Below are 15,529 nucleotides of genomic sequence, written 5' to 3'. Positions count from 1 at the left end.
AGCCCATGTGACGCACAATCGGCAAGACGGTCCAGCTGTGTACATAAATTCCCCAACAACGATCCTTGATCAAAAGCAGCATTTACCAAATATACCGTTCACAATGACTGCTCCTACTTCACCTCCTCCTAAGCCGCCGCCTATGGCCGCTGCGGGTGGGCAGAATCGCATGGGGTACGTTCGCACGCTTTCCAATGTTCTCCATCGGCCGACTGACCTTAACACAGTATCATCTTCGCTTCTCTTGCTGTTGTTGCAGGCGGTTATTATTATATGAGGAGGGACCATGACTCTCACAGAAAGGATATTGGTAAGTGGGCGGTGTTTGTTGCGGGCACGGGCTAACTGTCTGATAGGTCTGAAGGGCGTCGAACGCAGTGGGGGAGGCGTATAAACGAACCGCAAGGCGCTATTTTTGCGTGTATATACTTTGGGTGGACTCTGGCAGTCTTCATACAGTCGACCAAAGCAGATGTTATGTGTCTTTACAGTCTATGCATGTATTCTTCTGGCAGCTAAATTGGGAAGCGTCTATTCGGTATGCTTAGTACTCAGCCTTACATAACCCACGTCTGACTTCTACTACCAATTCCTTCAAACAAAACTGTGTTATCCGCTGGAACATACTGCCTCGTGATGACCTTGATGACTTCTTGTGCAGCAATACCACCCATAAGTGCAGCAATGTTGTGGAGTTCACCACCGTTCGCTCGAGCGGTCTCCTCGCAAGCCTTCGTCACATTTTCATTGGGCTCAGCTAAGGATGCGATCTTATGTGCAGCATCGGAAAGTGTCGAAGCGTTGACAGTAGATGAGTCGATGGCGAAGTGGGCGCGAAGGGCGAGATACCATGACATAAGGTCTTCAGAATCTTGCAATGCAGATGCTTGACAATTATGGTTAGCAGATAGCTACGCAAACAAGTTGTAGCAAGTAGCTCTTACCGATCTTCTCGGTCTTGGGTGACGACGCATATTCCTCTTCGATACTTCTGTACCGCATAACCTTGATCCACGCAGCATGCTTGCAAAAGCTTGCAGTATCATCCGCAGATATACTGTCCACTGGCCTCCCAACAGCCTTCAGGTGCTCCCTCACATGGGCCGTCACAGCAGTGACATCTTCCGCAGCTTTCTTGCGGTATAGAGTCTGCAGCTGAACATAACCAGAAGAATCGGCCTTCATATCCGGAACAACACCTGGCAAGGGTAAAAGTCCATTGCCCTCAGTCGGCGATGACACGAAATCCGCCACGGACCGCGCAAGAATCCAGAAGTCCGTGGACTGTCCCGTCAAGTTTTGGCACAATGGGTCTGCAAACACAGCCTTCACATCAGAAGGGATATGCGTTGCCTGACATGCCCTCCAAACAACGCCAATAGCCTCCTCAAAGTTCTCTTCATCCGCGGTTCTCATACCACTCTTGATCATCTCCTTCAACTTCTGCTTCTCCGGGAATGTGCTCGGTATTCTGCCGTCATTCTCCGACTTGAATTTCTGAAGGTAGTAAAGCAACAGATTGACGTAGGGTACATGTGAATGCTCCATCGAATCCATGGCTTCGAGGTTTAGAGACTCTGCGGGCGCTGCAAGCTCGGGCCAGGGACAGTCCAGACGGAGGTCGACGAGGGATTCGGGATGTGATTCGACAATGGTGTGTTCTTCGACTTGAAGGCGAAGCATAGACTGGAAACCGACTGTATGCGTCGCTACTAGGGGAATCCTAGCTTGATCGAGAGTTTTTGCCAGTGCGAGCAATGGCTCCTGGTGGAGGTTTGATGCTATGACGAGGGAGAATTGCTGAAAGTATGCCGGGTCGGAAGCAATGACCTCAACAGGGTCCTTTTGTAGGAATGCAGACTTGACATCCTCGTTCATCTCATTAAGGTATTCGGAAACCTTCTGAGCACGAGACTGGTTGAGACAAGTGTCTTCGAGGAAGAAGTTGATGGCAAGGTCGTCTTCTGTAACTGTCTTTCCGTCCACGATCGTAAATGCACCGATACCTGTAGTGAGCGCATCAGCTAGTGGTTCACGCCAAAAACGATGGTCTACTCACCTGGTAGAACCAGATTCTTCAAGATTTCCGTTCCCGTTGCAGTTGCATTCAGCAAGCAGATATGAGCACTTTCGAGAGCAGCCTGACCACTGGCAGCCCAGAGTCGTAATTGCCTGTCGAACTTGACGCTTTTCTCAATCTTATAGGGAGCCGTTGTCTCGCTCATCAGGACTTCTGGTCGAGGATATCCTGGGTCGATTGCAAGCAGCTGTTGAGACGCGGTGTCGTACGGGCCCATTCTGTGGGGAACCCGAGAGATGCAGCCATCCTGCAAGCTGACATACGAAAAACAGTAAGAACATGAATACGGGGATTACGAGAGCAGCATGGTTGCTTGGAAATCAATTGAACTACATTCCTCTTCCTCTTCCGCGTCCTATACCGCTTCCTCGCGTTGCGCTCGCTCCACGCCCTGTCCCACGGGCAGTTCCTCGTCCTCGTGAAGTCCCGGCTCCAGGCCCTGCCTTTGTCGGTGCCTGCCGGCTTGTTTGCGATCTCGCGGGTGGTTCCTCGACGAAGGACGTCTCGTTGGTCATGAATGTCTGATCTGAATCCGGGTGACGGAAGGAGGACGGGGGTGCAGCTGCTGCAACTTGGCGCTGTACTGTAAGGCAGAGTGAGAAACTGTAATAGTATGAGAGCCGATCAGTTCACGCACATGCTGCTTCTTGCTCTGCTCTCTTGAAACTCTCTGGTACCGGCGCTTCCGGGAAGTCCACGCAGAACGCATTCATATTCAACCCGTACAAGAACGATGCAAAGCTCTCGCTGAACTTTGCAAGACTTTCGTGCATGCCTTGTAGCTGCTCCAAATTGATATGGAGGTCTGACAGAGCATCGGAAACCTCTGCGAATGCTGGCTCCATTGCATCAAGAGGGAAGGTCGCCGAAGATTCATTGCGCGACAATTCTGAGAAGGAGCCGCGCTGAACGCGACGAAGAGGAGTTGTAGGTCGTGAACTTCTTCTGATAGACATTTGTGCTGCTGGCGTTGTCTTCTGTCCTTCTGACTCTTGACTGCCGCAAAGGTCGATATCGCGACCGTTTGTTTACACCGTTCCCCACATCACATGCCTTCAGCCCTATGGAAGGTAAGAGATGAGTATATCTTCATTTGATATATATCTAGAACACGTTCGCCGACGTCCATCTTGATACCTGGACATCAAACATCACCCAGCGCTCAGATCAGCGGCGCTCACTGGGCGCAAGTACCGACACCCGAGGCACCTGGGGGCTTCGCAAGCAGTGAGCTGCACCAATATACCCCACAAGCCAGCAACCATGTCCAGAGGCGTGAGGTTCACTGATCCAGGTTCTGTCCAGGTCGAGGAGCATATGATGGCTATGGGGCAGCCCCGTCCTTCCCTCTTGGACGCCGCCGGTAGCGCAGTCGGCTCGCAGGGCTCGCTGGCCAGTGGATATGCTGAGGCTATTCCTGACGGTAGCCCTTTTTACCCAACGCAACAGACAATGGATGGAGGTGTATACTGGCAAGATCCGCAGTTGCCGGATCCATATTTGCAGAGTCCAGGATATCCTGCTGCACCCTACGCAGAGGTCATTTTCGAAGGAGTTGCTCCACCCATGATGGATAGACCTGTACCGCCACGAACACCATCTGGAGGTAATTACGGCTCCATTCGACTTGCTCCAGCTCCTACAGTAGACGGAAGACCTGTCATGTCACATAGACGAACAGTTTCGAACCCACGGAATATGTGGGATCCCAATGTGCAATATCAAGCACAAGAGCAGGCATATGTACAGAAATTGCAGCAAGATCCGGACAACGACTATTTTGAGGCTGGTTTAGGAAGATTACAGCTGAACGACATTGACGACGATGATGAGGGTGACTTGTCGGATATCGATGGTGATGTTCTGTTCAACGATCCTGACCTTGATCCAAGAACAGAGGACCTGATGTCAGAGCTGGCACCATCGGACGCTGCACTCGATGCCCCCGAATCACGAGAACGCTTGGAATGGCAGACAATGTTGGCTTCGGTATTGACCGGTGAAGTTGTCAAATCCGAGAAGAAACGTATTTCAGGAGCTGCAAACACAGAAGAGGAGGCAAATCTACGTACAGAGTTATGGCTTGGGATCAGGGCCAAGGTGTATGGTCGGGCATTGGTGGACCAAAGGAGGTTTGTTGAGGAAGCGCGGGCGCAACTCGACAATGTTCTTCAGGAAGTGGTCACGTTCCAAGTACAGGGTTCGGATGTGACGGAGAAGTCGCCGCAGCAGCAGGTCGAGGATCTGTTGATGAGGGTGGAGAAGTGCGAGGCATTGTATCCGTCCAGGTCTGTCATCATGGCGTCGAACACGACTTATGCATCGCCGGACTTTCAGTACAACCTGGATGCACTGGTAGCTTGGAGTACGGTGACAAGGAGCATCCAAACTCAGATCCAGATTCTGCGGAACTGGATCGGAAATCAAGAGTTGGACTTGACGAGACCAATTGATGTCGCCCCTGCTCCCGGTATCAACGACGAAAGCTCTTTCATTGAGCGTATTCTCAAGGAGAACGGTCTTCAGCGCACCTTCCAGAAGCGAACTCTGGCGACCTTGAATGCTCTCATCAACAAAGCCAAGGTAAACCTCGTCGAGAACGCAAAGGCATTTGCCAAAATGCACTTGCCACCGTATCTTGATGAATTGTTGCTCCTTGTCAACTTTCCTACTAAGCTTATCGAGGAAGCGCTTCGTCTGCGTTTGGCCTACGCCAAGAAGTTGAGGGATCCGACGATGATTATGGTCGACCAGATGGTGGAGGACTTCCAGTTGTTCATGAGTTTAGCAGTAAGGATCAAGAACGAGTACACAGAGATGTCCAAGCCGGAACCTGGATGGGATTTGCCCCCGTGCATCGATGACAACTACGACTCTGTATTGTTGGATGCGCTCAAGTTCTACTTTCGCCTTCTCCATCTCAAGCTCGGTAGTGGCAGCAAATCTGTCTACTTCAAAGAAGCCGAAATCCTTGAAGCGGAGTGGGATTACCTCAACGACATCTGTCGATACATCGAGGGTGGTGATCTTCAGGTCGCCGAGCAATTCAGTTCGCTCACCAATAAGCTCCTCAACCGTGTCATGAACTACTTCGAGACGCAGCTGAAGGGTCCCTCGGTGCAGACTGGTACGGAGATGACGAGGTGGTATTCGAAGCTCCTCGAGAACGTGCGATTGAGGCATAGGAAGTTGCTCCGTTTCGCCAAGATCTTGAGTGCGAGGTTCGAGAATGCTACAGAGTACAACCTCGACAAGGAGAGTATGCCTGTTCTCATCGAGTCTCTGGTGCAGACTGGACACTTCTTGGCTTATACAGCAAGTGTCGAACACGATGGTGTATATATCATCGCAGACCCCTCCTTGTACGACCGACCAAACGACATCCGATCCATCCTCAGAACCTGTTTCCACCGCGAGGAAGAGGAGGATAACCCTCTCTGTCCCTACGTCCTCATCCTCTGCCCCGAAGAACCGTTCATGTGGAGTGGACGGATCCTGAACGTCGATATGCCCGAGCCAAACTTGGATATCAAGCAAAACAGGGTACGTCTCGTCTCCGACGGTTCTCTTGCTCGTCTCGCAAACGCTCGAAGGAATTTCATGCACGTCACCAACAACACCCTTGAAGTACTCGTTGAGCAGCGTGCGAATCTTCCACGTGTTAACCGAGAACTTGTCAAGATCAAGAAGACGTCCTACAAGCTCTCTAGCTCGATCATGGATAGTATCAGCATTATCCGTGAGAAGACGAGGGGTTATGGATGCCAGGATCTCATTCAGAACTGTTATGCGTTCGCCACCGAGTTTGGACAGCGTTCCTTGCGGTATATGGAGCCGTCACGACGTGCGGCGCATAATCTCAAGATCATCAAGTTGTCCGTTGATTGGGTCAGCTTTATATGTGATGATTGTGTACCCAGTGATCGAAAGACGTTTAAATGGGCTGTTATCGCGCTTGAATTCGCGATGATGATGACGAGGGGTAGTAACATCCTCGCCATCACGGACGGAGAGTTCTCGACGCTGTGCAGCAAGGTCGCACGATGTATGGCACTCTTGATTTCTCACTTCGATATCATGGGTGCACGGTCAAACATGGCCGCGAAAGCAGAACAGGAGAAACTTGAAGCTGCACGTAGCCAAATGAAGAAACCCGCAACGGACATCGGCAAGCAGTTTGAGAGTGAGGACTTGACTGGGTACATGCGAGAAACGATCCTTGCGCATCTTGAGGAAGTCGAGCAGAGGCGGAAGGTTCAACAAGAGGAGATGCAGATGGTTGGTAAAGTTCTCGATGAGACGATTGGCGAAAACAGATCGCTCATGCAACTGGCTTCCTCGCTATCGAACATCACCATGAGGTGGCAGCAGGGACGGTTCATCGGTGGTGGATCGTTTGGTAATGTGTACGCTGCTGTTAACTTGGATACGGGAGATTTGATGGCCGTCAAGGAGATTCGTTTGCAAGATCCGCAGTCTATTCCCACGATTGTCAAGTCGATCAAGGATGAGATGACGGTGTTGGAGATGCTCGATCATCCTAATGTTGTGCAGTACTACGGTGTCGAGGTACATAGGGATAAGGTGTACATCTTCATGGACTACTGTCAGGGTGGTTCGTTGGCGAATTTATTGGAGCACGGTCGTATTGAGGACGAGACTGTCGTGCAAGTGTACGCATTACAACTGCTCGAAGGATTGGCCTACCTCCACCAAAGCAACATCGTACATCGCGACATCAAGCCCGAGAACATCCTCTTGGATCATATGGGTGTGATCAAGTACGTCGATTTCGGTGCAGCAAAGGTCATTGCGCAGCGTGGAAAGACTAGGGGTGGGATGACTGCCGCTCGGACCAAGTTGACGAGTATGACGGGTACGCCGATGTACATGTCTCCTGAAGTCATTACGGGATCGAGTTCGGGACGCAAGGGCGCGATGGATATCTGGTCTCTTGGATGCTGTGTCCTCGAGATGGCTACGGGTCGACGTCCATGGGCGAATCTCGACAACGAGTGGGCGATTATGTACCACATTGCTGCATCGCGCCAACCCGATTTACCCACGCCGGAGCAGTTGAGTCAACTTGGACAGGACTTCCTGTTGGCATGTTTCGAGCGTGATCCGGAGAAGCGGAATACTGCTGCTGAACTGCTACAACATCCATGGATTATGCAGATCAGGATGGAGACGGGCATCGCAACGGAGCAACAACCGCAGCCGCCCGCAACGCCTACGACGCCGACCACTACTGCCACTGAGGACATGGATATGGCGACGAGCGCGGAAGGGGGAGCCGAGACAGGGTCGGGAGATCAACAGGGCTACGAGGTGGAGAGCGAGATGGAGGGCAGGAATGAGTAAGACGTAGATTAGTGGATCAGGCGATGGGCAGTTGGCGAGGCTTAGCTACGATACAAACGAATTGTGCACGGACATACTTCTCGTACAAAGGGAGTGCTTGTGTGCTGTTATCAGTGGCTGCTGCGTCAGCGCGATCTCGGGTAACGTCGGAAAGAGATGAAGCGGTTATCCGAGCGAGATGCTGTTGAGCGCGAACCGATGAGGACGATGGAGCAGAGGTAATCAATTGATCCGGCGTTCTTCTTCTTCTATCTATGACTCACGGACATCACCCACCCTCACGGCAGCGCTGGAGCGGGCTGGTCGGGTCCCGCGCGCGTCTTATCAGCGATTCAACTGACAGAGCAGCCCCCCCCCCCAATTGAGCCCCCCCAATTGAGACGGGTTTCACATTGAAGTGCATTCACTCCCGGTTATCGCATCTCAGCTGAACTCGCCCCGGTCCGCCGCATCTTCTGTTCTTATCTCCTCCTCTCCTCTCGCTCCTCCTCCTCTATATAACTCCCTCGTACCTCCCCGTACACGTAGACGTAGACAAGAACAACAACTGCATACAACTAAGCAAATGTCGGGCCTCAATACTGTCGCCTACGACGGCACCATCGCCACTGGCGGTGACTCGCTCACTACAAACCTCAATCAATACTACAACCCAGGCGACATCGCATGGATCCTCACCTCCACCGCCCTCGTCTGGCTCATGATCCCCGGTGTCGGTTTCTTCTACTCCGGTCTCGCGCGCCGCAAGTCCGCGCTCTCCCTCATCTGGTTATCCCTGATGAGTGTCGCCGTCGTCAGCTTCCAATGGTTCTTTTGGGGTTACTCGTTGACTTTCTCGCATTCTGCTGGAAAGTACATTGGTAACTTGGATAATTTTGGATTGAAGGATGTACTTGGTGCACCGTCTGTTGGATCGGTCTTCATTCCGGATCTTTTGTACATGGTTTACCAGGGTATGTTCGCTGCGATTACTCCCGCCCTCGCTATCGGAGCTGCTGCGGAGCGTGGACGTATGCTTCCCTGTCTCGTCTTTATCTTTGTCTGGTCTACGATTGTCTACGATGTCCTTGCTGAGTGGACCTGGAACCCCGCTGGATGGTTGTACAAGCTCGGATCTTACGATTTTGCCGGTGGAACGCCCGTCCACATTTCCTCTGGAACCGCTGCTCTCGCTTACTCTGTCATGCTCGGTAAGCGTCGCGGTCACGGTACCCACGAACTCAACTTCCGCCCCCACAACGTCACCCACGTCGTCCTCGGTACGGTGTTTCTCTGGTTCGGTTGGTTCGGCTTCAACGGTGGATCTGCCGGCGGTGCCAATATCCGTGGTGTGATGGCCTGCGTGGTCACCAACATTGCTGCCTCCGTAGGTGGAATCACCTGGGTCTTGCTCGACTACCGTCTTGAGCGTAAGTGGTCTACCGTCGGTTTCTGCTCCGGCGCCGTCGCTGGTCTCGTCGCGATCACTCCCGCCTCTGGTTTCGTCCCCGCTTGGGCTGCTGTCATCTTCGGTGTCGTTGGTGGTGCTGCTTGCAACTTTGCTACTGGCTTGAAGTACTACATTGGTGTTGACGACGCTCTTGACATCTTTGCTGAGCACGGTGTTGGTGGTATCGTTGGAAACTTGCTCACTGCTTTCTTCGCTGCCGACTATATTGGTGCCTTGGACGGGGTCTCTGCCATTCCCGGTGGTTGGTTGAACGGTCACTACATCCAGCTCGCCTACCAGCTCGCTGATTGTGCTGCGGCCGTTGCTTACTCTTTCGGTGTTACCTGCATCATCTTGTTCGTCATGAACTTGATCCCTGGTCTTTCCCTTCGTGCTTCCGAGGAGGCCGAGGTAGAGGGTATCGACGCTGCTGAGATTGGTGAGTTTGCATACGACTTTGTCGAGCGTGAGCGTGAGACCCGCGTTCCCGCGCTCATGGGTTACGAGGGTGCCTCCGGCGAGGGATCCATGACCCACCCCAAGGAGTCTGAAGCTGCTGTTAGCGAGAAGCACCGCCCATTTAACCCTGAAGCTGATGCTCAGGTGTAAATGTTGTTGTTGCGAGAGAAGTGGTTGTGTCGTCTTTGGATGGAGTTTTTGTAGGATTTACATCATTAATACCCTAGTTTGACGCTGTGCGGAAAATGATCTATGAGTAATAATTGAATAAAAAGATGATTTTCGTGATCATGTCCCTGTTTCGAAATGTGTTGCCATCAAGAAGATCTGTAGGGAGAAATGTGTTAGCCCGACTCGTGGTGACGACTGGGATGAAACGCACCGACACGGACGCGATGACAGTGCCTATGCCAAAGGCGACGCCTGTTATCCACTTGTTTGGCTGTACGATGGCGGCCTTCCGTACAAGGAGACTCAACAGCCGCAGGTAGTTGGCTAATCCCACGCCCACGGACAGGATTGCCAATGCGATGAAGGTGTAGCCCAACGGCAGAGCCAGAGTCCGCTCTTCATGTGACGGCTCATCAATAGCGTTCAGATCAAACTTTAGCACAAAGGCGAGTCCGACCAAGGTCAGAGTGAGAGACAGCCTTAGCCATGAGAGAAATGTCCGTTCGTTCGCACAATGGTCTCTAGCGGATGAGCCTTCGTTCCATACGACGATTAGCGATCTGTTGAACATACATTCCATGGTTTATCACATTGCAATTGAAGGGGGACTTACCAGCAGATAACATCATGTTGAATGAATTGCGTGCTGGGTTGAAATAAGGTTGCATTGAACGTGGGGTTTGTTCATGCATGTGCACCCCGAGAACCAGAACTCCCCGCAATTGATCAACGACAATGGAGTTCTTGTCAAACATTTCAGGCGCTGGAGACATCGATCCATACAGGCCATCTCTCTTCGAACTCATTGCTGTCGACCAGCTGCGTGATCTCTTGCAACCGGCACTGCGCTACATCCTTGCTGTACGTGCTGGATTCCCTCCGTTTCGACTTCCGCTTACCATTCATAGTTCTATGCACAACGGTACCCGCGATACCTACTACGAATCGTCAACAAACATGACGAATTCTACGCTGGCTTGATGCTGTTGATCGAAAGGCATTATCTGAAGCAATGGAATGGTTCGTTCGCGGAAAACTTTTACGGCCTGATGCGCGAACGCAGCCCTCAGATCAAGTTTTCACGGGCGGCGGCTTGTCAGCCAGGTCTTCTGGCGAAAGCCTTGAAGCTTAGAGACAGGGACGTGTGGAAATCCTTGTTTGTACTGGTTGGTATACCGTACATCAAAGCGAAACTCGATGACCTCTATGAAGTAGAAGCTGGTGCTTCTATACTGGGTGCTGGTTTCGTCAGAAATCGCGGAACGGAAGAGTCTGCGTCAAGAATACAAAAACTCCGAAGAGCCTTGCGCCAAACATTCATCCTGGTGTACCCATCGCTTAACGCAGCATATTACATCAGTGTCCTAGCCTACAACATAGCATATCTATTCGATAAATCGGCATTTCATACACCATGGCTGGCTCTTACGGGGGTAAGGATCAGGAGAGCAGGCCCGTCAGATCTTACCCCTCCTCCACCAGCCAGGGCATCTCGACCAGTACCACCCAATATTGGATTATCATTATTCAACCCTCTCGTTGCACAGCGACTGCTGCTCCCAAAGTTGCTAGACGGTCTGAAGATCGTCCTACCAGCAGCCATGTTCTTCCTCAAGTTCTTGGAATGGTGGCAAGCTTCCCCATTCGCGAAGCAGCTCAGTGCGGAAGCATCGTCTTCCATCGCATTACCTCCTCCGTCCCCAGTGGCCTCAGACCCCGCACCTGACGCTCTAAAGAACGAGGGTGACTCCAGCAAATGCGGGTTGTGTGGGAACCCTCATACAAACCCGACTATGATTCCGACTGGGTATGTTTTCTGCTATACTTGTGCGTACCGATGGCTGGAGGATAAGGGTTGTTGTCCAGTCACGCGTGTGAAGGTGGAAGCTGGGGTTGAGGGTCTGCGACGGATCTTGGTGTAACTCGTGAAATACTCTACTGAATGTATCCTATTGCTACTCGAATAGCGCACTTCAGCGTAAGAGGTACCCATCTCAGCTTGCTGGCTGCTGCAGCAATTGCAATGTTGCTGTATATAACCGTGGATGTAATATCTGCGCGCCTCAAAAAATCCTAAATTGACGAAACCAAGCATCCGCACCTCAAGGCCGAGAATCGGCGCAGGCCTTCTGAAGATCAAAAGGGAGTTTGATCTTACAGTCGCGCTTCTGATCCGCTGCATCTTGTTTCCCCGCCGAGCTATGTCCGCTTCTCCTTCAAAGTCTGCGTTTTACCGTCGTCATATTCGATCCGCATCACTCTCCCTTGGAAAGCCGGTGATCTCCCCCGCTAGGCACTCTACTTCTTCTGTTATCCCTGCTTTGACTCAGGCCCCTCCTGCTCCTGTTTGCGGTACCCCTACCCGTCATCGTCGCAATGCCTCTGCTTTTACGACGTTTTCTGTGAAGCCGATTTACTCGTCTCCGGCACCGCGAACCATCCCTGGAACACCAGTGATGACAAATTTCGAGCTAAGTTCTTCTTTGGACAAGATGGTAGCTCATGAATCTCTTGTGAACGCAGCGCCTTCGAGCCAGCAAGTTGGACCGTGTGCCGGCACGCCTTCCAAGCAAATGGACGTCAATATGAGCATTTGGTCTGGCGCAGCATCCTCGAGAGGGTTTGTCCAGCAGATGCTCTTTTCTACCGTTGCCGCGTCGAAGGTTTCCCAGGAACAGCTTTCTTCTCACATCGCTTCGCTCATCTCGGATGCTGATGAAACGCCCGCTGAGGGCGCACTGGCGAAGCCAATGGAAGCGACGAAGGGCCCGCAGACGTTGAATCTTCCCCCCGCTCATCCTATGTATCGTCTTCATCTCTTGGTTGGGTGTGTTACATCTACCACGCCGCATCCGACAGCCCCTCATCTCTGGGTCCACACAATCCGACTTTCTTCGTCAGCTACTTGTGAGCGCACTATCTTATCTGGTTTGAAGAAGTTTTATCCGAATGGAGATGAGATGACGGGTAAAACGGTAGTTGTCGTCGCGAACCTGCCTGCTAAGAAACTTCGTGGCATCAAGTCTGAAGGTATGATTTTGTGTGGTGTCCGGGAAGATGAGGGAGGTGAGGTTGTCCGTTTGTTGGAGCCCCCTACTGAAGCTCGGGTTGGTGAGAGGGTGGTTGTTGAGGGGATGGTTCTTCCTGGCACCGCGCAAATCCACGCTGTTGAAGCCGCTGAGACAGCCTCGGGGAAGATCCCTGCTGCGGCGCCTCTTCCGCCGAAGGTGCTTGGGAAAAAGGAGACTGTCTGGGAGGAGATTGTTGGAGGTTTCACCGTAGGCAATGATAGCCTCGGGAGGTGGGATGGAAGGAAATTGTACATTGAAGGGAAGGGGGAGTGCTTTTGCCCCGGCGTTGAAGGCGGCAAAATCTGTTGAGGGGCGAGGACATAATGGTTTGAAATTTCTTGTTTGCTCTTTTTAGGTATAGGCGTTCGGTCATTCTCTTCTAGGCTGTGGTATGTATTCTTATAGGCATTTCTGGGCCAGTGCAGCAGCAGCAGCAGCAGCAATTGTTGCCGCTTTCAGCGATCCATACCTTTCTGGCCTGGGCAGCATCTGTATATTCATTCTTTAGATGGTTTTTTAGCAATGCTATTCTGCAATGGTACCGTTTCTACTCTTGCATGCATATGCTCGGAGAATGAGGATCGAATAACGATGTAGTGGTATATTCCTGAATTTTGACATCTGTATTGTGTCTCGATACCCACCCCCTGAACGACGGTTGCCCTACAATAGGACCACTTCCAATATCCCTTCCTTCTTAACATGCGCAGCTGCTGTCCTGAGTATTGCTAGTGCTTGGATTAATGTTCACGTCGATCACTATAATTCGTTGTTATGCTGTGTACGTGAGACGTAATGTGACCGGAACGACTTACTCTGTGAGCTCTGTGCACCTTCCGTGCTAGCACTTTCCATCCCCGGTAACGCCTGCGCAATCCGTCTGAACAATGTCTTTACGTTGTGTCCCGCCTTCGCGCTGGTTTCCACAAACATGACACCGAACTCTTTCGCTTTCTTCTCGCCCTCCTCGGGGGTAACTTGTCGTTTGTCGTTCAAATCGGTTTTGTTGCCAACAAGGACAATGATGACATCCGATCCTCGCTCAGCACGCACATCGTCGACCCATTTCGCCGTATTCTGAAAGGAGTTCCTGTCTGGGCGGCGTTAGGGTGTGTATATGCTGACGCGCGGATGTGACTTACTTGTGACATCGTATACAACCACGGCAACACTGGAGTCTCTGATGTAGCTGGGAATCAGGCTTCTGAAACGCTCCTGTCCCGCGGTATCCCAAAGCTGCAAACGCACTGTTCTGTCTTCAAGATACATGGTCTTGGAGAGAAAGTCGATACCAATAGTGGCTTGATACGTGTCGTTGAAGTCATCGTACATGAATCTGGTAATGAGGGACGTTTTCCCAACGGATTGTTCGCCTGTTCGCACCGTCAGCACCCCTGTCTCCAGTCTGGCACGGTCGTGACGCACCGAGAAATACCAACTTGAACTTCCTCAAAGAACTTGATGCAAAAGAAGATTGGTCGGTCATGAATGCTGTTGAATGCTATTGAATGCCCAGCTGGTGTTTGCGATTGGTGTGGTGGTTGGTACCGTATACCGTATACCTGTAGCAACCGTATGGGGGCGCGGGGTGAACGCAACCCCTGCGCGGCCGACGTCGATACTGTAGCATGCAAGCCCGTTCAAACAGTCCCAGTAGCAGTAGCAGCATACATCCCACTTGACCAGCATACACTCCCAGTGGCAGTTGACCACCATGTCCAATGCAACGAAGCTCACTGCTTCCATTCGCCCCTTCTTTCGCTTGCCCAGGGTACGTCTATGTCCATCTACGAAAAGTCTGAAAGGTGTAGGCGACTAATAATCACCGTCGAACAGAGGTTCCTCGGCATGTACAACTTACGCACGGGAGTTGAATTGATCACCATGTTTACCATTCTCAACAAGGCTGCAGGGTTCTATGGGTTTCTGGCTGTCTTTACAGGTACGATTTTGCTTTTATGCTGTGAACTGCCTCCTGATTATCTCCTAGGGGCTCAAATCTCAGCATGGCAGATGAGCATGTACGTGTACTCAATACTCGCTGCTGTTTTCTTTTCTTGGTGCTTGAAGAACGTTCAAAGGGTAACTATCGTCCATCGTGTGCCTGTGTACGTGCTGAGTTGTGCAAAAACAGGAGAAACCTCTTCCGACACTGGTGTATGCATACGCCTTTGTCGTTGATTCGATTATCAACATAGCATATACCGTCATGTTTGCAACAACCTGGTTCCTCATTCTGTCCAAGTCAAGTTCAACCGGCGCCGGCGACAAGATGGTCCAGGACGTTGCTGGTTTTACCGATCCAGCTCATACTGTGGAGGAGGTTCACGTTGTGCCTACTCCTGGTGCGACGGGCGAGAATGCCGACTTGGCCGTTACGCCCTCTAGTATTGGCGTACCAGGAGTGGGCAAGGGTGTTTTACAGCCAGAAAGCTTGTCAAGTATTATGGCTATTTGTTTTTTCTGGGCCGTCAAAGCCTATTTTGTCTTGGTGGTGCTCAGTTATGCTAAGCAGGTCGTCAAGGATCATGGAATTGGTCAAGAGCGGTCGTTCAGTGCAGGCGAAACACCCAGCATGACACTGGAGAGATGGTTAACGGCGCTTCCTTTATTTCGTTCAACCGGTTTATCGGGGAGGAGCAAGTATCGCCGGTCAGTTAGTTTCGGACGGGCGTAGGATTAGAGCAAATCATACTGTCGTCGGGTCGTCGCAGGGTTCAGATTCTGTGCTGCTGTTGCTGGTTACCACGCTGTACGTATGCATTCAATTGCAAAGCCCCAAATTCAAAGACCATGAAACAGCTGCCGCTGCAGGGAGAAAAGGCTAGGTATACGTATGTAGCCAGCATGAGACTTGCTTCGCAATCGAGTTGAGTGTAAAGAATTGCAGCTTCTAATTTTGACCACCTGAATCTATGCAGATGTACCCTATAGCTACCTACCTGTAGGTATAGC

General features: G+C 51.5%; 10 protein-coding genes across 10 annotated transcripts; 6 read left to right on the top strand and 4 right to left on the bottom strand.

Annotated features, from left to right (window-relative positions):
• Positions 1–103: 103 nt before the first annotated feature.
• SAICODRAFT_16122 (uncharacterized protein) lies at positions 104–406 on the top strand (the record flags this gene model as incomplete). The annotated part of the gene is made up of 3 exons (XM_019165611.1): positions 104–174; positions 228–310; positions 357–406. 3 exons carry the CDS (start codon positions 104–106, stop codon positions 392–394), a joined length of 192 nt encoding a protein of 63 aa, XP_019027192.1. The 3' UTR covers positions 395–406.
• A 148-nt stretch (positions 407–554) lies between these two features.
• SAICODRAFT_63163 (ubiquitin activating enzyme subunit APPBP1) lies at positions 555–2,273 on the bottom strand (the record flags this gene model as incomplete). Its single annotated transcript, XM_019169974.1, has 3 exons — positions 2,060–2,273; positions 945–2,006; positions 555–886 (listed from the first exon to the last, which is right to left on the bottom strand). The coding sequence occupies exons 1-3, from the start codon at positions 2,223–2,225 to the stop codon at positions 558–560; spliced, it is 1,557 nt and encodes a 518-aa protein (XP_019027191.1). The 5' UTR covers positions 2,226–2,273.
• A 114-nt stretch (positions 2,274–2,387) lies between these two features.
• On the bottom strand, positions 2,388–3,063 carry SAICODRAFT_28367 (uncharacterized protein). The gene is made up of 2 exons (XM_019167134.1): positions 2,718–3,063; positions 2,388–2,663 (listed from the first exon to the last, which is right to left on the bottom strand). Exons 1-2 carry the CDS (start codon positions 3,034–3,036, stop codon positions 2,410–2,412), a joined length of 573 nt encoding a protein of 190 aa, XP_019027190.1. The 5' UTR covers positions 3,037–3,063; the 3' UTR covers positions 2,388–2,409.
• Positions 3,064–3,666: 603 nt separating this feature from the next.
• Positions 3,667–7,731, top strand: SAICODRAFT_86629 (uncharacterized protein). The gene has a single exon (XM_019171446.1). The coding sequence runs from the start codon at positions 3,743–3,745 to the stop codon at positions 7,442–7,444; it is 3,702 nt and encodes a 1,233-aa protein (XP_019027189.1). The 5' UTR covers positions 3,667–3,742; the 3' UTR covers positions 7,445–7,731.
• A 278-nt stretch (positions 7,732–8,009) lies between these two features.
• SAICODRAFT_86624 (ammonium transporter MEP2) lies at positions 8,010–9,482 on the top strand (the record flags this gene model as incomplete). The annotated part of the gene is made up of 1 exon (XM_019171445.1): positions 8,010–9,482. One exon carries the CDS (start codon positions 8,010–8,012, stop codon positions 9,480–9,482), a length of 1,473 nt encoding a protein of 490 aa, XP_019027188.1.
• Positions 9,483–9,526: 44 nt separating this feature from the next.
• On the bottom strand, positions 9,527–10,320 carry SAICODRAFT_28364 (uncharacterized protein). The gene is made up of 2 exons (XM_019167133.1): positions 9,712–10,320; positions 9,527–9,657 (listed from the first exon to the last, which is right to left on the bottom strand). The coding sequence occupies exons 1-2, from the start codon at positions 10,081–10,083 to the stop codon at positions 9,583–9,585; spliced, it is 447 nt and encodes a 148-aa protein (XP_019027187.1). The 5' UTR covers positions 10,084–10,320; the 3' UTR covers positions 9,527–9,582.
• On the top strand, positions 10,239–11,425 carry SAICODRAFT_22497 (uncharacterized protein; the record flags this gene model as incomplete). The annotated part of the gene is made up of 2 exons (XM_019166588.1): positions 10,239–10,364; positions 10,412–11,425. 2 exons carry the CDS (start codon positions 10,239–10,241, stop codon positions 11,423–11,425), a joined length of 1,140 nt encoding a protein of 379 aa, XP_019027186.1.
• A 279-nt stretch (positions 11,426–11,704) lies between these two features.
• SAICODRAFT_4279 (nucleic acid-binding protein) lies at positions 11,705–12,883 on the top strand (the record flags this gene model as incomplete). Its single annotated transcript, XM_019168711.1, has 1 exon — positions 11,705–12,883. The coding sequence occupies one exon, from the start codon at positions 11,705–11,707 to the stop codon at positions 12,881–12,883; it is 1,179 nt and encodes a 392-aa protein (XP_019027185.1).
• Positions 12,884–13,333: 450 nt separating this feature from the next.
• SAICODRAFT_51555 (ras-domain-containing protein) lies at positions 13,334–14,060 on the bottom strand (the record flags this gene model as incomplete). Its single annotated transcript, XM_019169073.1, has 3 exons — positions 13,334–13,668; positions 13,717–13,947; positions 14,000–14,060. 3 exons carry the CDS (start codon positions 14,058–14,060, stop codon positions 13,334–13,336), a joined length of 627 nt encoding a protein of 208 aa, XP_019027184.1.
• Positions 14,061–14,233: 173 nt separating this feature from the next.
• SAICODRAFT_68467 (DUF1753-domain-containing protein) lies at positions 14,234–15,406 on the top strand. Its single transcript, XM_019170387.1, has 4 exons — positions 14,234–14,345; positions 14,411–14,516; positions 14,565–14,656; positions 14,709–15,406. Exons 1-4 carry the CDS (start codon positions 14,289–14,291, stop codon positions 15,249–15,251), a joined length of 798 nt encoding a protein of 265 aa, XP_019027183.1. The 5' UTR covers positions 14,234–14,288; the 3' UTR covers positions 15,252–15,406.
• Positions 15,407–15,529: the final 123 nt, after the last annotated feature.

Source organism: Saitoella complicata (genome assembly GCF_001661265.1).
Source record: "Saitoella complicata NRRL Y-17804 unplaced genomic scaffold SAICOscaffold_1, whole genome shotgun sequence".
Lineage (NCBI taxonomy): Eukaryota > Fungi > Ascomycota > Saitoellomycetes > Saitoellales > Saitoellaceae > Saitoella > Saitoella complicata.
Note: the sequence above shows the minus strand (reverse complement) of the source record. Positions and strands in the feature narration are given on the sequence as shown.